The 24,020-nt window shown below is 36.8% G+C and overlaps 1 protein-coding gene across 4 annotated transcripts in view; it reads right to left on the bottom strand.

The window, feature by feature from the left end:
- The window catches only part of LOC137621661 (zinc finger and BTB domain-containing protein 14-like), a 72,186-nt gene extending 48,530 nt beyond the window's left edge, over nt 1-23,656 (bottom strand). Inside the window, exons 1-4 of one of the 4 annotated variants that reach the window (XM_068352149.1) lie at nt 23,514-23,656; nt 21,360-21,448; nt 20,046-20,711; nt 9,932-10,021 (exon numbers count right to left, since the gene is read on the bottom strand). In XM_068352149.1, the coding sequence (XP_068208250.1) occupies nt 9,932-10,021; nt 20,046-20,711; nt 21,360-21,440 (837 nt within the window). In that variant the 5' untranslated portion in view covers nt 21,441-21,448; nt 23,514-23,656. Of the gene's footprint in view, nt 1-9,931; nt 10,022-20,045; nt 20,712-21,359; nt 21,449-22,947; nt 23,104-23,320; nt 23,471-23,513 lie in introns of those variants that run through there. The other 3 variants (XM_068352150.1, XM_068352151.1, XM_068352147.1) reach the window with 3 other exon arrangements.
- Nucleotides 23,657-24,020: the final 364 nt, after the last annotated feature.

The following is a 24,020-nucleotide window of genomic DNA, read 5'->3' as shown; positions in this document are numbered from 1 at the left end:
AAAATTGTGGCTTCTGCAGCCCCACAAGAAGAACAAAAGAGGTAGAAGAGCCAGTCATTTTACCTTAGAAGAGATGCATTCTATTTCAACACCTTCAAATCCAAAGTATGATAACATGTAAACCACAAGGCTAATGACAAAGCTACACTTGGTTTTTAAAAGGAGCAGATTGACCAACCAAATGAGTCAAATTTTACATTCTATTTCAACACCTTCAAATCCAAAGTATGATGACATGTAAACCACAAGGCTAATGACAAAGCTACACTTGGTTTTTAAAAGGAGCAGATTGACCAACCAAATGAGTCAAATTTTACTCTTACGCATGAATAAAATTGTGAGGAATGAAATACAAAATACTGTATATCAAATGATAAAAAAAAAAAGAGAAAAACTTGTGATAAATCTATGCTTCAAAAAAATATCAAAATCTCCGAGAAACTCTCAAAATCTGATATAAGACATTTTTCTGACTAAAACCAAATTCTTTGCCTTCTTAAGACACTGCATTTGGTAAAAATATCCCCTATGCTTAACATAGTACCACCACCACAATGCTTTCGAATTATCGAGAGGTGTTCACATTAAAATCCACGGGTCAATCTTGTACTGTATAACCAATATGGAATCTTGCTAAAATAACTTTTGCTCTGACTTTCTGGTCTGATGATTGACGTGAAAAAACAATTGGATTTATTTGCTGCGTCGAGTTGTTATCCAAGATAGTAGAGATGCGGCACTGACCAGTCATGTCTTTAATGAAGCCCTCTCACCAAGCCAGAAGCAAGTGTTTCAACACTTTTTTTCTTGTTTCTGCCAGGGTTAAAGAAGGCTGTGACATTCTCCCAAGATATGTTGAGTCGTCCTCAAATAGCAGCACTGCAATGCTCTGATGAGATACCAGGTAACCTAACACAGAGATAAGATAGTCTGCAAGACAAAAACACTGACAGAACACTCCCCCTCTCCAGTTTAACATTATGAAGAGCCCAAAACACTTACCAATGCAGAGAAAAGAAAACATTTTTTGTCCTCCTCAGGTTAGCAATAGGAGCATGAGTCAGTGGCCTAAATACTAGGACAAATCCCACCTGGGGCCTAGGTTCCATGAAAGGCAAGACAGACTGCTTAAAGATCCCTTCAACAACGGACATCCCCAAGATGAGGAGAGATCCACACAAAATTGAGGCCTCTTTTCTTCAATTCACTTGCTGAAGCAGAGACCCTTCTAAAAATAGAGTAAGTCCCAGGGTATGCATGACTGCTCGAAGCTCTTTGAGCATAGACTGTTCCCCCGAGAAAGAGATCCAAAATTTACCAAGTGGCTGCTTTTGCAGAGGCAGGCAAAGAATTACATGATCTGTAGAAAATTGTTGCAGCCAGAGAAAGACCTTCTCAGAGACTCCCATAGTAGTCGCTCGCGAGAAATCTACTGTACCTAGGAGCTGGCAAAATACATGGCCAAATATGTCCCATGGAAGGTAAGTGGATGAACATGGTCCATTTTCACTGGACAGTGAGGTTACTAAGACCATTACGACCTACTGTCTGGGTACGTCAGGAGTGAGCTCAAGGTATAGCTGATCCATTACTGGAGAAACAATCGTAAAATGAGCTACCAATGCCAGCCCTAGTGCTAGCAACGATGTGTGTGTTCCCACCTGCAACCAATGTCACAGCAGTAGCTGTCCCACCAGGGGCACAGTCCGGTTGATGGACCCTGAAGGAGTCGCTCAGTGGGTAAAATCCGTTACTCCCTCCTGGCAAGAGAGCTGCGCTTCAGGGACAAGGACGCTTCTCGACACAGCATGAATAAATAGTGTGCAAAACGTCTCACCCTTGTCCAATCCAAAGAGCAAACTGCCACACTGGGTTCACAACCGCTCGACCAACTCCTTGGACGAGTGAATACTCCCTTCAGAAGGGGAAAAGCAGCTTTCCAAGAGCTAGGGCCATTACTTACATGTCTTCTTCTCAACTTTAACTGATTTTTAAAGGGGTTACCGTATGAATGAGCTGTCTCTATTAATTTGTGTTCTGTGCTCGTTTTCATGTCACGAAAAAAATTACGAAATTAAAGGCAATGTTCACCAAAACCAGGCCTACGGATGCACCAGACTGAGCTCAAAGGTACGGGCAACGGGGAAGATCTTTCAATTACTCCCACAGGACATGAGAACACGATAGAATTCCTGAGAAACATTTACGAGAGGCCTCCTACACCACTGCTGCTGCTTCTTACTACTAAGGAGTGCCTGACGAAGAAAACACGAGAGGGAAGGAAAAGCACAAACTCTTACTTCTCCCCTTGCCAAAAGTTTTTCCTTGTAACCACAACTGATTCGGTGGTAACTACTGACCAGGAACTGGTGTGCTACTTCTGAGTTTGTGATACATGTCAGGAAAACATTCCAAGAAATTTGTCTTTTGCTTGGATGTGAAATCTGCTATCATCACAATAGTCAAATCATAATAAGAACAAGGAATAATCCCAATCTCGTCAAAAAAAGATTTCTTAAGAGTTCATTCCAAACAGCCCAAGCTTAGGGTTCTGGTGAACATGTGTGAATACCAAAGAAATGGAAGAGGCCTTTCAGAATGACTGAAGGCCTGCATGCACTACAACTACACATACAATGAGTAACCAAAAGCATGAAATCTTCGTATCTCAAGGCTGAGAGCAGAATAAAAGTTCCAAATGTACGCAACCTAACAAGTACAGGTACTGTTTAAGCCAAGACATGTACAGACTTGTGCTCTGTCTTTGCAACAGCTCATAAAGAGCCAACAGAAGAAGGCTATAGGTTGTACCAGACATCATAAAAAAGAAAAAAAAAATTGTTCTACCTGACACATCCAGATATGGAACCTGGAAGGTAGGTATAGAACAGATTTGGATGGAAGAGGGAGGGAATGTGCCAGGCAAGGCATCCCTTACTGACAGCAGTGGACATACCACTATGTCCCCTTCTTCCTCCAGGACTATACTTGAGAGGGGTAAGAAGGGGAGATGATCCAACCCTATTTGAGGAAGCTGCTGCTAGGGGTCATTGCTGTGCCTTGGAGAAGGCCAGGACTTTCCTCAACCACTAGCTAAAAGGCTTGGTCATGGTCTCCCACCAAAGACCAAAGCCCTTGAAGGAGAGCCAATACACACCATCCCCTTCCCCAACTATCTTAACATCACCCCTCTGTAAGGTAGATGATGAGTCCAGCACATATCAAAGCCTTAGTGCAACCTTTGTCTCTATCCAAAAGGGGCTACCATGACCATGTATTAATCAGTCAACAGTACCACAAGGACAGAAATTGTGTGCTTGCCAACCCGTTATGAGTTTGTTTCCCCTCCGTAAAATATGAAAGCTCAAATCCAAATGGAACTAAGAACTTATAATTGAGAGGCAAATCAAGAATCAGGCCGACCACTCTCGTTTCATGTCTGGGAAACAATATCTGGTAGCAGGTATCAAGAGCACTAGTGTAGCATCTGGTGACCAGGCATGGTCAGCCTGGCTCAATGCTCAGAAGCCCTAAGCAGACACCAGTTACTGCCTGACTTGGTACGGTTCACTACATGAAGGTTTTGAAGTTTGTGCAAGCAGAGACCAAAGCAATACTTGATCAGCTACGTACACTGTGAGTGCTCAACCTCCCTGAACACTTTGCCAACCCCATTCGCAGGCCTAATCCCCTGTCGGTACAAGTAATTGAGGCCGATTCCTCAGGTTGGTACAGCTGTGCTGGATCAACAGCCAGGTGTTCTAATTAACATGAGATCAGATAACAGGTAGGAACCATCTTTTCCCAACAAACTTTTACATAACAGCCTATCCTTTCCCTCAATTGCCTAGATGTTCTTGTTCTTTTCATAAGGCCAGACCTGGATGTTCGTGTTCTTTTCATAAGGCCAGATCACCTAACACCAATAAGAACCGACGGCAACTATAATGGTTAATGAGAACACCCTGTAGCAGCTCAAAGGTGAACAGCGGTAGCTATTAGCCAAAGCTCCCGATCGCTAATCAACCCCATAGGTAAAGACCGATGTGTGACCTTCATTGGATACATTATGTAGCAGCATTAGCAGCAACGTTAAGTATATCTATACTGGCCTACTGTACGGTGCTTAAGACCTGCAACCGATAAAACAGTGATGCTGTCACACCAAGTTCAAGATCACTAACTGACCTCAAAGGTATAAGTTGATGTGTGAGCTTATCAGCATTAGGAGCTAGAGATAGGGACATCCTTATCAAATTACATTACTGTACAGTGCTGGAGATCAGTACAGATAGGATCATTCACCTGCATCTTGTGAAACTCCATTGGCTGTCACACCAAGCTCCAGGTTACTAACCAAAGCCAACAGGTAGTAGTTAGTGAGCGAGTTCCGTATGGGAAAGAGCACATCAGGGTAAGGCACAATCCACCATATCATCATAGAAACAAGACCTAAGTGCATATGCTCACACCCTTACCCTAGCTTATAGCGTTCATGTTCACCTCGAGTAGGACCACTCACCTGTTCCCTGTGCAACAAATGTATCTGTAACACTGATTTACGATAGCTTGACCGACCCCGAAGGCACCAGTTAGCGGACGATTAATGTCACTCCCTCTTGAAGGGAGAGCAATCAATAATTAGTCCGAGAGTTCCAAGGAACTTTAAGCAAAAATGCCTTCACAAGCAAAAATCTTCGTTGTCATCTTTTCGAGGAAACGTCCAATGAAAGGAATGGAGCAAGGAAGAGAGACAGGTGGATGAGATGGTGAACTCTCCTTTATGTCACAGAGGGTGAGGTCTTGACAATTGATGACAGTTTTCCCTCTAAGGAGGAAGCAACGAGAGCTTCCTCTGCCCTAACACAAACCACTAAACTTGGGAGGGGGGACTGACAATAGGAGCACACTAGAAACAATCAATGACACAGCAACACAGGGATCACAATCAAGGAACAATGTCGACACCATGCGAACCTACCAGACAAATAATTTTCACTATCGGATACAGAGCTACGGGCTAAAGTCCAAATGACTTAACTCCCTTCCTAGGTAGAAATATTACCTTAAAGGGACGAGTTATGAGTTCATTGTCTTCAGTATAAGGAGAGTAAGACTCCAAAAGGTACACAAGATATGGGGTATTGAAGGTTTGTATCTTTTACAGAACAGAATTCATTTCACCACAAGTTTACAGGTGAGAGCACTCAATAATATAAGACCAACACTTATAACAAACCAATGTAAGAAAAGATCCAACAGTCGAAAGATGAATGCGATGTTACATCTGTACCGGTTTTGTACAAAGACAAAAGTGGCTGGTCAGTGCCATTGGGTGGAGGGGGCTTCCCTCCCACACTACCTCGTGATAACCAAATACCTCTTTAATGATTCAATGGCTGTTCCCAACATAGAAGACATATACCCATTCTAAGAGAAAAAATGGTTATGTATAAGAGTAGGAGCAAAAAGAGTTTACTGTACTCTAAACCCTTTGAAAAGTCAACCATTCATTAAGAGTACTACCACTTGAGGGTTAATGGACCATTTAAGGATTGGCCAGAGTTTGATATTAGATCCTTTTCAAGGTAAAGCTCTTTTCTTTCCAACAAATACACCATATAATCATGTACAGAATATCCCTTACGCATCCACTTTCATCATCTATCTGAACAAACAACTTTATATACTCATTTATGAGTGTAACTTCGGTTAACTGTTCAGTGGCTACTTGCCCACAAAATAACAGCAAAAGAAACTCTTCAGCTCTAGTATCCAGTTCTTCAATAAAGAAACTCCTTCAATCCAAGAACATGACTTCCTTGTGCCATAGGTTGTAATTTACCGATTAGAAGGTAGGCTAATAAAATTTAACAATTTTCCCTTCCCGTTATACTTTTCCAACGAGTATAAGACAGGCTTACTAGAAGAGCAAAGGATACTTGATGATTTATTAATAAGATATTTCTTTAAGGTCCTCATCTTTGATCCTTATTTTCAAAAACAATTTCCCTACTTTCCTCTGTATGTAGTCTACTGTAGTTCTAATTGTTATTTCTCTTTCCATCATTTTTTTTTTTGTACTGGGCTACTTTTCCCTTAGACCCATAAGATTTGTAGCATTATGCTTTTTCATCGAAGTTTGCAGTTTTGGTGGTGGTCATAGTAGTAAACTTTTAAGACTTTCTGCGGTCTAACTTAAAAAAAATTGCAAAGTGCATAATTTGGCAATTGCTCATACATCATTAGTATCATGCATTCATTGACATGTTTCCAAATACCTAATCATGAAGCAAAGATTTGATAAACAGTACAGAATTTGGACAGATTGGACTGTTATTGGGGCCAGGGAATTCAGTGCCAGTAAAAGCCACACTTGCAAAAATGTGTTTGGTTAAAGTTAAGAGATTGGACAGCATGATAGAAGAAAGCTAGAGAGGCAAAGTAAAAAAAATAAAAAATAAGTGCAACTGGAGGCCAAAAGGTGCTACAAAGATCTTATTGTTACGCCTAGATGAAGCATTTTGTGTTCAAGACAACTGCCTTCAATTTTGCCGATTGATGGAATCTTACCTAGTTGCTATAAAAAAAACCCTGGGTAGTAAATATAGATACGAAATACATTCCAATGGTTAGTTAATTAGGCTTCACTAAAATACCAAAGGATATCATTGAAGAGGTTGCACCATTTACCTAAATACATCTACAGAAGGCATTAGACCCCTTTTGAGGATATACAGCAATGTTTAAAGAAAGGAGAGAGATCAACAACTAGTCTAATCGGTTCCTCTTTTCTTTCCCCCCACTAACTTATTTTTACTATGCGTTTTATGGAATAAATCCAAATGGAACTTGAGATGGTATCCAGACCAAACGCCACTTGCCCCACAGGATACAATTCAATGAAAATGCCATAGTATGGAAGGAAATTTGTGTAAAAGCCTCAATGACTCAACAGACCCAAGATCCAAACTAAGGCATGGGGGATAATAGAAACTGACGCATATACTGTATATTAATACTGAAAGATCATACCTAATTGAGGGAAACAAAAAATGCATGTCACATGAATCTACAGTATACTTGAAAGCAAGTAAATTTAGGCTATGTACTAAGACAGTAAATATCATTGGGTAAACCTTGAGGATTTTTAACCCCTGAAAAATTATAGGACATTGATGACCAAATGTAAAACGCACAAGAATTAGGTGTTTACAATAACTGGACTTGCCCATGAACCTACCGACTTCTTTTTTGTGATATCCTAAGCAGAATTCAAAATAATAAAAATGTTAGAGCTGGGATAGATCTCTTATTCTCGTACTGTACTGTCAATAACTTAAAAAAGATCATCAAAAATTGACTGTTACTAGTAGAATTAGAAAAATTAAAACTCTTATAATTATCATCATCTACTAACACCATATTCAGAACATCTGGCCATATTACAACAATACTGTATCAGTAAGACATACAGTAAAAACGATGATGAGCTGGAGGCATGTGGAAACCCTACAGGTCTAGGACCAAATTTGTTACACTATATCTATCCTGACCGACCACTATCAAAGTCAGATAAGCTCATCGTACTTTATTAACTTTTACAAGTTGAAAGTCATTTCATGAAATGAAGTCTCCAAACTGAATTTTCCATTTCATTGTTAAAATTAATATTTTTCCTAATAGTGAAAACAATTTTCCTTTTATCATAGGTTATCCTGGGACAGATTCTTGTAGAGGAATATAAATAGCAAACTTGTTCTTTTAAAACAAAATAAAGAATAATTAATTTTTTAATCCATACATAACTAAAAATCATAAATCAATGACTCCATATATACAATAAGACCAATTGAAGAACAAGTCTGTGTTACTTGTGACATTTCCATGTTTAAAAACATTTTGAATCATTCATTTCCTAAGCTTGAAAACCATTTGGTTTATATAAATGTTTTTATGTACACTTTTATTACTCATACTAGCTAAAATACAGACAATAAAGCATCTTCGTTTGCACAATAGGTCACGAAAAACCCAAGTTAAAAATTACAAAACCCAACATGAAATTTCCACAAAAGGTTCCCTTCTAAAGTAAACTTTATTATTCAACAAAATCTTCCCAATACAGCATTCCATACCAAACCAATTAGTTTTATCTAATAATCATATGTTCTCTATACAATAAAAAATTAAGTTAAACTTCCATTAGCTCTACATTCATGTAGACAGACATTCCCCTCACCCCTTGTACCATGACCTAAAATATTCACTTTCTGGCACTCCATCTTTACTATACAGAACAAATACCGGTAACTAAATTTAATTTTCAAGGCATAAGAAAATATTACTCTTTCAAACTGCATATTCAAATCCAAAACCTTATGCTTTTCAAAACTACTGTAAATACTGTGGTGTAGTCTGCATCAGTTTGTTAAGCTATATGAGATGATTCACTCAGCATTAAATTTGGAAACAAGACAGCATAAGCATTTTTGTGTGATCAAATAATAACACATTAATGGTAACATTCATAAACAAAACTAAAAAAAAAAAAATTGGGTATTATCAATTCCCAAAATTAACCAAAATCTCAACCAGAACCTTTCAGACAAATTTATTTTCTGGGTCGACCTGTGGCGGCCGGTGAAAAGAGTCCTTCTTATATATCTTTTCTGATAAAACCTTCCAATTATACCGGAGAAAGACCTAAATTTTCAAATTAAAGTGAATATGCTTCAAACCTGCTTTTGTTATTAACAACCCCAACACCTAAATATTATGGGGTCACGATAAGAAAATCCTACACCGTACCGCACAACAGCGTACTTGCAACATTGTTTTCATTAGATGATGTGGAGCTACAACAAATTTTTCCCTCGCATTGATACAAAATCTTTACCTCTGTAAAAAGCACTCTTAATTGGAAAAAAACCCATTTCACACCCCTTTCATTTTCATAGCAATCCAAGTTCATCCTGAACAAAAGCCAATTACATTAATGTGAGTACACTGATTTATTTCAACACATAAGAACACACCATTTAAAAAGAGTATTTTGGCTATAAACCCTACTAAACAGAGTTAATCTTTACAGTATGCAAAAATACCTTTATTATGCAAGTGTAGCAATATTTTCTTTGATTACTACATCTAAAAGAAATTGCACTCTGCTAACAATGGGTTTATAGCCACTACATAACAAATAGAAAGTACCTCTCAGGCTGAGATGTTAACTTAAATCATTGCCTATGCCAAAATATTTTTATCATTACAGTAGAGTATATGAAATACCTTCATAAGATAACATACTTAACTCGCTAATTATCCTGCATTTCATACCTAAGGAAACTTAACTACTGTGGTGTACTTTACTTATCAAATTCCCAAATTGTGTAACTGTCATAAGAAGGAACTACTATCTTTGTAAAAAAAAAAAAAATCCAAACAATAAAGTTATGTCGCATCAAGAAAAGGCAATATGGATGGGAGATTAATTTACTTTAATAAAAGTTGAGGAAAAAAACAAACAAATAAAATATATCCTGACTATATACTGAAAAAAAATGTACTTTTGTTATAAGAACTTGAATGCACCTGTCACCTAATATCCTGCATTGTAAATCGAGTATAATCACTGACTAAATCACTAAATGAAAATTAAATGAGTAATGGCCTACTAGAGCAAACTTAAGTAAAGTAGTACTATACTGCATACCACTGGAGTATATATCCTAACTCTTACAGTAGGCTGTAAATCTGCCCCCAAAATAAACCTACACAAAAAGCACTCTTATACAAACTCTGTACCATAAAATTTCAAAATGTGCCTAAGAAAAAAAAAACTAAATAAATACTGTAAAACCTAGAACCCAGTCTGGTGCAAGTAAAGCATGAGAGGTACTTCCTGGAAATTTGCAAAATTCACACTCACCCCTTGAGGTTGCTGGCCCGCCGGAACATCACTGGAGAAAGTTTCAGGGGGGAAACTACTAGAGTCTCCTTCTTCCCAAGTAAGATCTCCCTGAAAACAGAAAGAAAAAAATCATTGGTTATTTAAAACCTGGATATTGGTTGCAGGTTGACTACATCTGGTTAGTTGTAAAATGTTAAACCCAACCACTTAGTTATAATTCACATATCTAGCCGTCACACTTCGTCCAAGATACATCATTTATGCGTATCCATATAGGCAAATACAGTAATTGATGTGCTTCATTGGTCAACTTCATCTACAAGCTTATTTTTAGTAATCAACAAAATACATACTTCACATGACAATTTAAATTTCCAAGACCTTTACAAGTGTTTAATGAGACCCTACAAATTATTCTCATAAAAACAAAGCAGGGTTTAACAAATCGAGTTTTTATTCTACACTTTTACCATTGAAATATATTTGATCCCTAAAATTTGATTATTAAATGAAATAAAGCCAATAAGAACAGAAGCCTCATTGTCAGTGACTTGCTACATATTCAATAAATGACAAACAAATAATGAAGACAACAATAATGCACACTTTATATTCTAAGCCAACTCTTGGATTGTGTGGTTCTTCATTACATTAAAAACAACATGTACAAGTGGTATGATTGAATTGGTAAATCTTTAGAGAATGCAAAACATTCCTCACAGTCTTTAATTTTTTGTTTCAGTGCAGTTTTCAAGTTAAATATACTGTATAGTGTAATTTACACGATATCTTTAAAAGAATGTTATTAGAATGCAGGAAATTTTCAATGTACATAATTATTAAATCTATGTACAGTAATTGCAATACTTACAACAATCAAGATTTAATACAATCATCAATATTGAAGTACCAATTTGAGAATTACGGATGTTCTCTGGTCTGGTTAAACGATATATTAATAATAATAATAATCTTCCAGGTTTGCAGTATTATTAACAATATATATGGCTTGCAGTATTACTAACTATATATATATATATATATATATATATATATATATATATATATATATATATATAATATATATATATATTTATTTACAATAAAATAAATGCTGTTCAGCCAAAGGATAAATATTTACAGGCTACTCAATAATCATAATCATCTCTTATGTCTATTGACGCAAAGGGCCTCGGTTAGATTTCGCCAGTCGTCTCTATCTTCAGCTTCTACTTTGATACTAATTCATTCATCATTTCCTACTTCGGGCTTCATAGTCCTCAGCCATATAGGCCTGGGTCTTCCAACTCTAGTCCCTTGTGGAGCCCAGCTGAACGTTTTGTGAACTAATCTCTCTTGGGGAGTGCAAAGAGCATGCCCAAACCATCTCCATCTACCCCTCATCATGATCTCATCCACATATGGTACTCAAGTAATCTCTCTTATAGTTTAATTTCTAATCCTGTACTGATTTCTAACTCCCAATACCCTTCAGAGGGGTTGGTTCTCAAATCTACTAAATCTATTGGAGATTGTTTCATTGTCATACCATGACTCATGTCCATGGAGTAACGCCAATCTCACTATAAACTGATATATAGTCCGATTTTTTTTATGTAATTTCAGGAGATTCGATTTCCAAATTTTACTTAACCTAGCTATTGTCTGATTTGCTTTCTTCAATCTTTCACTAAACTCTAATTCTAAAGACCCTGTATTGGAGATCATAGTTCCTAAATACTGTACTTAAATGATTCTACCTTATTAATCCTTACTCCTCATGATATTTCATCTTCCATTGCATACTCTGTCTTTCTTCTATTTATCTTCAGCCCAAACTCATGTGATATTTCATGCATTCTGATAAGCAAACATTGCAAATCCTGTGGTGATCGGCTAACAAGGACAACTTCTTCAGCATACTGTAGGTCTGCTTAATTCCTATTACCAATCCTTCTCCACCATCTCAGACTGTTCTATACATTATAAAATCAATGAGGAGGTTAAACAACATAGGTGACAACACATCCCCTTGGAGTACTCTGCTGTTCGCTGGAAATACATTTGATACGACTCCATTAACATTGACCTTGCACTTGCTATGCCCATGAACAGAATAAATCAAATTTATATATTTAAAAGAAATTCCATAACGGAGGACTCTCCACAAAATTGGCCGATGCATAGGCCTACTATCAAAGACTTTTTCATAGCCCAAAAAGGACATCAAAAGTGGATTTTTATATTCTACGCAATGCTGTACGTCTCAAAATGAAAATTTGGTCAGTGCAACTTCTACCTTTTCTAAATCTTGCTTGTTCATCTAAGCTCTTCATCAATCTTTCCCTCCAGTCTCTTTAAAAAGCATACTACAGTGATACCTCTGGACACGAAAGTTTCTGCTTACGAAAAATTCAGGGTACGAAAAGCAATACAAAGATTTTTATGCCCCAGTATACGAAAAAATTTTCAGGATACGAAAAGCTTACGAGATCCCAACTCGTCGCCGAGAGTACAGTACCTTTTTTTTTCAGGGTATCAACCCTTAATTTAGGTGTACAGGTAACAATACACCTTCACTGATCCAAATGCTTTACATACAGTACTATAATTTTTATACAGCAGTAAAGAAAACCGACTGTTTTCTTAGGGCTTGGAGGGGATAACTAGGCTATAACTACATTATTGAATAATCTCAAGATGGTTTCTGGAATGGATTAGGCTGTTTTTAACGGTTGGGTTAATTATTGAATGATAGAAATGGCTGCATTGCATGTTTATTACTACAGTTAGCGTGTTTATGAAAGAAAAGGTGTCTTCGTAAGGCTTGGAACAGATTAGGCTATTTACATGTAAAACGCGACTCAGGATACGAAACCGTATCCTGAACGGATTACTTTTGTATGCTGAGGCATCACTGTATATATTTTCATAACTGACATTAAGTGTTAGGCCTCTGTAATTATTGCAATCAGTCGTCTCCTCTTTTTGCCAGTTTCCTAACTCCCCCATTCGTCAGGTCTTGCCTCTTCATGCCACATTCTATAAATAATCTTGTAAGTAGTCTGTCAGTCATTTCATTTCCGGCAAGTATCATCTCGGCACTTATTCTATCGCATCCAAGGGGCTTTCCATGTCTTTAGTTTTTCAAGATAGCTTTGACTCCAAAAACACTAAATTCCTTTGTGGGCACATCAAGGTCTTCAACAGCTTCAGGTATATCAATCAATCATATCTCCTACCCAATGTTATCTTCCTTCATCATCAGTTGATATAACAGATCCATCTCTCTTTTTGAGATTTCATTAATAATTCTACGAGAAATTCTTATACCATAGCCGCTTCCTGAATTTATAGCTTCGTCAGCCTCATCTGCTTTACTTTCTAAATATTCTCTGTAGTAATTCCTGGTTTTTCTTTTGACCTCGTTATCAATACTGGAATACTTAGCAAGCTCTACCTTGTAATTTTCATTACTTTGTCAAAAACCTTCAACAATCAATTTATGTATTCGTCTCCTTTTTCTAGTATCACAAGTATCATTTTATATCCATGGCTTTCTCTTAGTAACTGCGTCCCAAGACTTAAATACCAACTGTCTGGTATATGTTCTTAATATCACACTATTCTTCATTAATTGTCTGCTCTTTGTCTCCTAAAATCTCTAAGACTGCAAATCAATTCCTACATTCAATTGCAAATGTTTCTCTATGCTCTTCTTCTAAAAGCTTATTTGTATCAAACCTAGGTATTCTATCTACCTTTCTGTTGGTTGCTTTCAGTTTTAATTTCAGTGAGGCAATGAGGAGCTGGTGATTACCAATATCTGCACCTCTATAGCTCCTGACATTTCTGAGAGTCCTCCTCCTCTCATTATTAATGGCTATGTGGTCTATATGATTTTTGTAATTGCCTAACGGTTAAGTCCATGTATACTTGTGTTGAAAAAGCTTACCTCAAATGACAAGATTGTTTGTTGAACAGAAACTTATGGAATGTCCTCCATTTTCATTTGCAACTTTACCAAGACCCTCGACACCCATCACATTCTTTATCCCTTGATTATTCCTTCCCACTTAAGCATTGAAGTCGCCAATCACAATTTTCATCTCTCTCTCTGGGATCTCATCTATTACACTCCGCAAGTCTTCATAGCATTGATCTTTCCTTTCTTCAGGGGAACCATTTGTTGGGGCGTAGTAAACTATAATACTCATAATGAACTGCTTTGATTTGAACTTTGCCAAGTAACAACGTACTATTTACAGCTCTCCACTCGGTTAATGCCTTTTCTGCTCTTGGTCTCATCCTCATTCCTACCTCTTCTCTTCTAGTTCCATCTGATCTTCCTAGGTAGATATCTATATTGCCTTGGTCTAAAGTTTCCTTACCAATCCCCTTACAATGCGTTTCACTTACAGCCAAGATATCCAAACTATATTTCATAAATTCACTCTCCACTTGCTGTAACTTCCCAATCTGATTCATGGTTCTAACATTCCAAATACCTATTTTCAATTTTTCTTTAATACTTATAAACCGGGAGATTCTTAGCTCCCCGCTATGCCCGGGACTGGGGCCATTCTTTCATCTTCTCTTTCCATAACTAACTAAATCCATAGAGGATTCATTGGCTAGATACATCAAAGGATAGCCAGTTCCTTTCTAACTAAGGCAAGTGACCCTTGCCAATCCATACTGTACTAATTCTAGTACGATCAACCGCCAGGCAACAGGAGTAAAGGCCGAAGAGACAGTTTGTCCATTGCCTTAAACCCAATCCATCAGCCTGCTTCCATTGAGATTTAGGGGGGCATATCCTCCACGCCCGAAGCTCTCATTACTCCACCAAGTTGCTCATCCGCTTATATGAGTATAACTGTTGGAAAACATGGAATGCAAAGATATACCGCCTAGCACGGTAATAGCTGAGAATTTTGTAACTCTCCAGTATGTCTAGCTCTCTTCCAGTGAACTAACTCCTAACAAGCCTTACTAAAAACTAAGTGAATTCCCACTCTAATCTTGCTAAACCTTAGAGAAAGAAAGCAGTTTTACACAGTATGACTTCTTGGGGTCCGAAAGGATCATAAGGATTTATACACTTGAAAAGATACAATTAGCAGTGTACCTTCCAACTACATTCCATTTAATTTCTTGATTATGCTCAAGGCAATGCCAAAGATTACCCTCCCAAAGTTAGAAATTAGTTCTCATAGGGAGATGCAAAAGCAGACCGCATGTTTTCTCTCTCTTTTGTTGTTATAGCTAAGATAATTGCCTATTCATACATCCCTCCATAGACACCGCAAGCACAGCTGAAGTTGTGTTGTTAAACCAATATAACTTCTTTCTTTGGTCTTGGTGTTACAATAAATGCCCAACATTTGCACCTAATGTCAAACAGCTAGCAACAAGAAGACAATCAATGTCTTGTTTGGCAGCAACTTTCTTTTTAAAGTCATCTAATTAACCTTTTTCAGATACTATCAGTTAAATATTTCACGATAACTTTAAAGGTATGGCAACAATGTATTTTCCTTAAATCACTTCCAGGGAATTTATTCTTCATGATCTTGCATACTAGAAATTTATCTACCCCTTAACTAACTTGTGAACATCTAATTTTTCTAATGGCACAAATCTAGTTTTATTCTGGAGCTAAATGTACTAATAATCTTAAAAGGTTCAAAAAGGGAAAATAACTAAAGTACCTGTATAAATACACAGTTGAAGGGAACTAAAAAACTTCTACAAATCAAATCGCTTGCAAATATCAGAATCTCAAAGGATTGTACTGTATCAGAATCTAAGAGGGTAAGCAATCATTAGTTGATAAAATGTTACAAAACTGCATCTGTAATTCTGCTGAAAATTTAAACCTAAACTCATATTGAAACACCCTAGACATAAATCCTAATTGGTCTCTTGTAAAATTCTGGATCCAATCATACAGTTACAGTCTATAATGTATCCCATGATATACATGAAAAGTATGACGAGATGCAAGATATAAATTCAAAACAAACAGAGGACATCACCATACAAATTTTAGGCTTAGGTTGTTTCAGAAATATTAATTATAAACCATATAGGTAAAATCTAGTAAAGAATTTTAGAGAAAAGCAAGACTGGTAATAGAGGACAAGCTATAAGATAATGCAGCTTCAGACCAGGTGCAGTACAGTATATCAGAGATCTACTTTAAGAATCTCCTTTGAAAAGAAATCGGAATTTAATCAAGACCAACATCTATGCTTTTTTTTTTATCAAGAAAGCTTTCAACAGCTCCACAACAACTTTGGGAAGGACTGCAAGAGTATGGGGTCCCTGAACTGCTACTAAAAAGCAATTAAAAGTAACTATAATGATCACAAGAATGCTATAGCTGGTGAAGAGGCTCTTTCTAACATCAATACTGAGGTTAGGCAGGGTAGTGTACTCCCCGTCCCCTTCTTTATATTGTATACATAAGTATGTAATAAACCCAATACAGTAGACCAGGGGAATTCCCATTAAGAGTTTTGGATATGATGATGATTCTGTGGAGGTCACCAGTGGCAAAGAAGTTTATAAAATTAAAATGAAACTATGGGATTACACTTCAACCCAAGAAGGATTAAAATTAAACTACATAAAAACTGATTACATGGTTGTAAGGCAAAACCAAATTGGTGAAGAATTATCGTTGGCCTATGCTGCCACCAGAAGAAATAGTTCTTATTTATACCTGCGGTTTCATAACTTCAGGCGGAAAAATTGAGCCAGAAATTAACCGAAAAAATAAATACTGTATAGTGAAATGCAAGCGCAATGCATCTGTTATTAAAGAGACAAATATCTCATGAAAGGTCAAACTTTTAACATTCAACTAAATCCCGAAGCGTATACTCATATGGCTTTGAGACACGGGCCCTGACAGAAAAACTGAAGTCTAGAGTTCAAGCTGCTGAAATGAACATCCTAGGTCTAATCTTTGGAGTAACAAGGAGAAAGAGACTGCGAAACTGCCATAAAAGAAGCCTTGAGAGTAGAACCAGTAATTCTACGAATAGAAAGAGGTCAGTTAAGATGGTGCGGTCATATATATTGAATGCGTGATCAGGACACTCCAAAATCAAACAATTGTTCGCTAGTAATAGGTAGTGTCACAGCCTCTATACCATGGTCTTCACCATCTTGGGTTAGAGTTCACTAGTTTGAGGGTAAACCATTCTATGTTGTAAGTTCACTAGTTTGAGGGTAAACCATTCTATGTTGTTTATCATCCTCTTTTTTTATTCTTTTTTTTTATAGTTTATGTATGAAAGATCTATTTCAATGTTGTCACCGTTCTTAAAATATTTCATTTTAATTGTTCATTATTTCTCTTGTTATATTATTTCCTTTCCTCACTGGGCTATTTTTCCCAGTTGGAGCCTTTGAGCTTACAGCTTCTTGCTTTTCCAACTAGGGTTGTAGCTTAGCTTGTAAAAAAAAAAAAAAAAAAAATTATAATATATGTCAGGCCCATTTGGAATATAGACGAATAATAAGGAATCTCTCAACAAACGGAGTAGTCTAATGGACCTTTGGGTGAGAGGGTTATTTCAGTTACTTGGTAACAGAGTTGCTATCTAAGCATACAGTACCATTAACATTTAATGGTTTTCCTGCTTTGGCTAAGTTTCAAAATAATGCACATACAAATCTAATTCTCTAACATCCCATTCATTCCAAGCTTATCAAGAGATTGACCAAGAAGCAAAACTGTAAGCCCTACCTTAAGCAACAATGCTCAACTGATAAACAGGAGATAATACTATACAGTACTTTGTTAAATAGCAAATACAAGTACATTCAGTTTGTTTTTTACTTTTGTTGCATTCTTGCCCAACCATAACCAACCTCCTAACGTGTGTATGTATATATATATATATATATCCAAATTTTTCCACATTTCTATAAAAATTTTAACAGCTAGTCCATGTCCTACTGAACAAAATTACCATGTACTGCATAATAAATTTCCAATTTGATCATGATAACAGTATATAACACTGAAAATTTAAGGGAATACCAATAAACGGTATACCGGTCCAGGAACAATAACAACCTCCTACTCCAAGGCTCTACCCTGTTGCCCACAATCTTCATAAAACATTTGCCACAAAAAAAAATAATAACCTGGGTTCCCTTTAATCTAGGATGTGCATGCAAGAAATCTTCACAACCCTCCTTGTCTTTTGTTACTCTCAGCAAATTATTGGCTGCATAAAAGATTTGTTCTTTGTCCATAAGTTCTTAATTCGTACCTCTTTGGGGCATAAAAACAAATCCTTACCATTGTTTGTGTACTAAATGGAAAATTATCAATCAAGCACCCATGTATAACTGGGTGGGTAACCTTCCACTTGTCCAATGAAGTAAGATTTGAAGTTGGACAGAAAGTGGGAACAAAGGTATAATAGAAAAAAAGTGAGTGCAGCTAGGGGCTGAAAGAATGCCTCATAACCCTTCAAGTAAAGCCTATATTGTACCACTTGTGACATATGGTAGTTACACAGCATCTCCCTTTAGAAAGACAAGGAGAGAATAAACCTCGTTGCTCCCATTGGCAGAAGTGCGAAATATATTTTAATTACACAAAATTTATATTTATATATCAAAATAAACTATATACAAACTAATGCAAGTCATATAATTATACTGTACAGTATGCACTTTCTTTGTAAACTATATTGAGCAAGTTTATTTTATCATATACCTAAATACAGGTTAACCACAAATCACAGTTACTGACCAAAAATCGAACTGGACAACACAATTCGCACTTATCATGTATAAGAATACATTACTCATGCCCACACGATCAGGTACATAACTACAAATTGACCAATACTGTACAGTACATTTAAGCACAATAGTGATACACCAAAGCACATTTTCTCCAGAACCCTTAAGACTGTATACTGTACTCCAAACAATTTTCAAAATGAAGACCAAGAAAAATACTAAGCAGTCCAATAAAATTTTTTTTGGATAAAAATTAAAAGTGTGACCTCTATTTTAGTTGAAAACAGACCTACTAACAATGCATTCAAACAGCTGTTTGAAAATCATGCACCCTAGCAACCCAAGTAAAATCCAATGGGATATATATAAATTACAATAAAGTAGCTCCTCAGGTTACAACGGAGATTTGTACTTATGATGTGCTATAAATTATGTTTTGAAGTAAGAACATAACTAAATACATCAATGTATGTGAGAGCAAAGTCAATCACCTACACCAATGCAGCAGTCGTCATATGAAGTCTCAAAAGCATACTTTGTGATGTAGACATACTGTAACTGGGAATAAAAAATCCATGGGAGGACATTGATAATAAATTGAAAAAAAATGCAATTAGTACATGGGAGATGCATTTCATCAACAAAAGTCAAAATCGATGTAACCTGAAGACTTACTGTACTGATGAACTACTTTACTGTAAAAGCGTGTGATGAAAATCTATTGATAGCTTATCAATACTATCCACATAGAGAAAATTTAAATGAGAATATCTCATGGTTATTACTGATCAAAATGTTGTGGGTTTTGTTAAAGAATTCCTTGCTTATTGACAGCACTTTACTTCCACAGTAAAGCCTCATCTCCATTCTGACCAAAGACTAGAGGCTAACACAGCCCTTAATACCTCTAAAGAGAGAAGGAAAGCTACTGCCATCAAGTCTCTTAGTAACCATTTTATAATTATGTACTTTAAAATCTAACCAAGGCAAAATTCACAACTCCCATAAGGCTGTCCTGGTCCCACCTAACTCAGGCTTAGCCTACACAAACAGACAGAAATCTGATCTGCAGTAAAGTACTGTACTTAGATCCTCGTTTCAGTTGTGCAGTCAATTTTTCTTAACTGGGACCAACAAACATTCAAGATTATATTCTTTCAATTAAGAAATTATGCCGAGCTGATAACATCAGTCTCATTCAATTCCAGATCTTATTACAATTCTTAAAATGAATACATACAGGTTTTTATTTCTTTATAGCCAAGGGCACATAACATCGAAGTCCTGAAAAGCCTTGACAAGATGTAGAGACAACAGCAAAGACAGAATAGTGAACACAAGAATTTGCATAACTTACCCCAGGTTGTAACGAGGGACCAGGAAAGGAACTGCTGCCGTAACTTTCGGGATCATGTTCAGCCTTAGACACGTCTGCCCCATAATCCCCTCCCCCCTCCTCATTCACTGACCCTTCGTAACTGTCTTGTCTAAAACCGTCTTCCTGATCATGTTCTTGCATTTCCACTTTCACTATATGAGGAGGAGGGTCTGAATCTAAGTGGTCTGGGGATGACTGAGAACATAGCGCAGATGGGGGCTGAACAGGTGACGGTAGAGGGGTCGGCGTTTTGGTGTTGACCGAGGCTGGCGGGGTAACTGGCCTAGACGTATCATCGTGACGTCTTCTCTTTGGTGGTGGACTATCGTGTCTTTCGTCCGACGGGGCTTTTCTTGACTTTGTGTTTTCTTCATCAGGTACAGCTAAGCCCCTAATTCTTAAACACTCGGCAGTTTTTAATAACGATGCTAAGTCATTTTGGTTTACATTCACTTCACCCAAATACATATAGTCCAGGAGCGCATCCATATCCTGACTCCGCACATCTTTGAGTACTATCACAGGCGATTTGCAAGGGGTACGAGCAAAAATGTCCTCAAAGTACTCACTACAAGTACTTAATACAAGTTTATGCACTGGGTAAAATTTCCCCTCCACAGCTATTGTAGCGTCAGTGTAGTTCGACTGGAAACAAAAAAAGAAATTGGTGTCAAGATCCCTTCAATCTCATGAAATAATTTCAAGCCCTATGCACCCTGTACTGTACTTTCAAACATGAGCTGCATGCTAATAAATAATAGCAAGTTTGAACTGTAATTTTCAAATTCTGCAAGTTTGAATGTTTAAGGATTTGGTGGAAATCTCTAAATTATTATCTGAAACATTTCAGTTCTTCTTATAAAGCTATAGAAGAGCTACTTTTGCATTGTATAGAAAGCACAACCAATTGTTCACAGAAATAAATACCTATGTAAAAATGATAACAATGAAACATTAATGGGGTTACTGTGCTAAAACATTTTCAATACTGTACTATTCTTGATTGCTTTATACCTTCCTACGAAACAAAGCATCTCTCTTAAATACATAAGTATTTGTACACAATCAATCTGTACAACACTTTAAATACAGTACTTCCTATTAGAATTAGATCAAAACAGTATACAGTAAAGACAAGTTTAGTAAACACATTACAAAATTCTTCCAAAATCAGCATTAATGTACTACCAACAGATGTATAACTTTGAAGCACAATTTCTTAGACTCTTATTCAACAAAAATTTGATATACAGCATAGCTAAAATGTTAAGATAAAATTTGCTGACAACTCACCTTCTCTCTTAGTGTCCTGAGAATTTCACAAAATGTTATCTTATGGTTGTTCCATTTCAAGCTTAAAAGTCCGTCCTCCATTATGGTCCCTGAAAGAGAGGAGGCCAGGCCATGAGGAAATGAAGCTCACTCAAATTGTACAATATTGCTGTATATTTTTTTTTATCTTTTTTTAATGACTTTTCATTTTGATTAAGACAACACAGCAGCAGTAAACGTAACATTTCAATTTAGCACGCTCAAAAAGGTACAGCATGTATATTTTTGTTATTTCTCGTGTTATTGGTAAAAAATATAAAAGATGAGGATACATTGCCCTTAGCTAGGTTTGGAAAGGACCGTACGGTTTCTATGTAAATATATGTAAAAAAAAAAAAAAAAAAAAAAATCCTGCTGCATAAAGTTACAGCAGGATCCTCTCAAAATTTTTGGGTGGCATTTAAGACTAACTATAAATCACACGACAATATCATTGGCCAATTATTTTCATGACAGGCTAATACAGAACATTTAATTACAGGATGATCTAAGTCTCATCCTAGTCTGACCTCAGCGTCTAATTTGCAAGCATCAAAAATTGCCTTAAACATAAACATAGGCCTAATTGTGCATTTCAACTAATTTTACAGAATTGCTTGTGAAAGAATTTGTCTAATACTGTTTAAGTAATAATCAAATAAATATTTCAACTCATACCATATTTAGTAAAAAAAAAAAGCATATTACTAAAGTAGGAATTTATATACTAAATAAACAGAGAAATATATTCCATAAGCTCATTTCCTATGCAATTTGAGCAGTGAAATTTCGATATAGGCCTGCGAGTAGCCCTGAAGTTAAGAAAGACTAGTTGTCCTTTATCGGATGTCTATATATCACTGGATAGTTTAACTCGTAAGCCTAGAAGCATAAATCATGCTCCGTGCCAAATTTATTGGACGTAACCGCAGACACAAACTTTACTGAATTTTTACATCTCATAAAGATACCTTTGCTGCCATATAATTAATATAAAGAACGTCGCTGTCCTCTAATAAATAATCAAGATAACACCAAAATGGTCTTCAAGTAATTTTTGATAAGGTTGCCCTAGACCTATGCAAGGTAAACACCAGTAATAGGCAGGAATTTGGGCTAATAGGCCTATGCAAGGCAACTTTTATATTTAATAAAGATATCTTTACTACCATATAATAAAAAGAACTTCGCTGACCTTTAATAAACAATTAAGATAACGCCAAATTGGGTTTAAAGTAATTTTTGATAAGATTACCAGTAATGCGAAAGTATATAAGTTACAATAGGCCTATGCAAGGCGACTTTTATATCTAATAAAATATACCTTTGCTACCATACCAAAACAAAAAAAAGAACTTCGCTGACCTTTAATAAATAATTAAGATAACGCCAAATTGGACTTAAGTCAATTTTGATACGGTAGCCCTAGGCCTACGCAAGGTGAAACCAGTAATACGAAAGAATTTCGGCTACAATAGGCCTATGCAAGACAAGCTTAGGGAAAGGCTCTACGAAGTAAAATTTTCACTCGGTCACTGACCTAAAAATGAACTAAAAGATGATTTTGTACCTTTAGTGAAGGCAGACGAATCCGAAATCTTCATTTAAAACAAGAGGGGCAATACTAATGGACGAGACCTCACGACGGGAAAGTGGGCCATGAGAGCAAACAGCAGGTAGTAGGCCAACTTATGCGGCCATTTCCGTGTGTGAGAGAGAAAGAGACTAGGAGAGAGTGAGTGAGAGCGCGAGGGAGAGAGAGAGCGCGAGATATTAATGGGGGGGGTTAAGAAAAGCAAACTATATTTTCTTCTTAGTAATTCGAAGTCACACCGAACGCAATGGTTGCTATTAATTACAAAGGCGCAATGACACGATAAATAACTATATATAAATACATTCTAATTTAATAAATATATAATAGCAACACCATTATGGGTCACCTCAAAAGCGATGGGCGCGCCACTACGACGGTCCGGGTCACGGGCGAATTCACGCACACAAAGTCTTTCCTTTTCTCTTCGCCATACGAACACCGTGAGTAATTTTAATAATCTAAACATCACCACACGTTCCCCATACATTCATAATCACGCCCCTAGAAAAGACAACTCGTAAAAACCCGATAATACTTACAAAAATTGTACGAAACAGCTCTAGCACTACGTCGATCTACTCATCACTGCATAGTTCACTGACGCCTACATAGAGGGCGGGGGAATCGCGCAGTTGTGGGCGCATGACGTCACGACCCGGGGATTTTCAACGTGGAGAAAACGATGGGTTTGTGTGATAGTGTATGAAGATAAAATCGATATCATATTATATTATCTCTCTCTCTCTCTCTCTCTCTTCCTCTCTCTCATATAGCAAATGTCAATCAGGATACCGTGTGCATTTGTGGGTCTCTAAATGCTTAGCATTGCGTTTGAGCTAAATAAGAAAGAAAGAAAGCTCTCTCTCTCTCTCTCTCTCTCTCTCTCTCTCTCTTTCTCTTTCTCTCTCTCTCTCTCTCTCTCTCTCTCTCTCTCTCTCTCTCTCTCTCTCTCTCTCTCTCTCTCTCTTTGTGTGTGTGTAAACTAAAACACTGTATGGCAACTTAGGCTAAGGTAATTCTCTCTCTCTCTCTCTCTCTCTCTCTCT

The sequence above is a fragment of the Palaemon carinicauda genome, chromosome 28, assembly GCF_036898095.1.
Source record: "Palaemon carinicauda isolate YSFRI2023 chromosome 28, ASM3689809v2, whole genome shotgun sequence".
Classification (NCBI taxonomy): domain Eukaryota; kingdom Metazoa; phylum Arthropoda; class Malacostraca; order Decapoda; family Palaemonidae; genus Palaemon; species Palaemon carinicauda.
The sequence above is the reverse complement of the archived record's forward strand: the minus strand, read 5'-3'. Positions and strand labels throughout refer to the sequence as shown.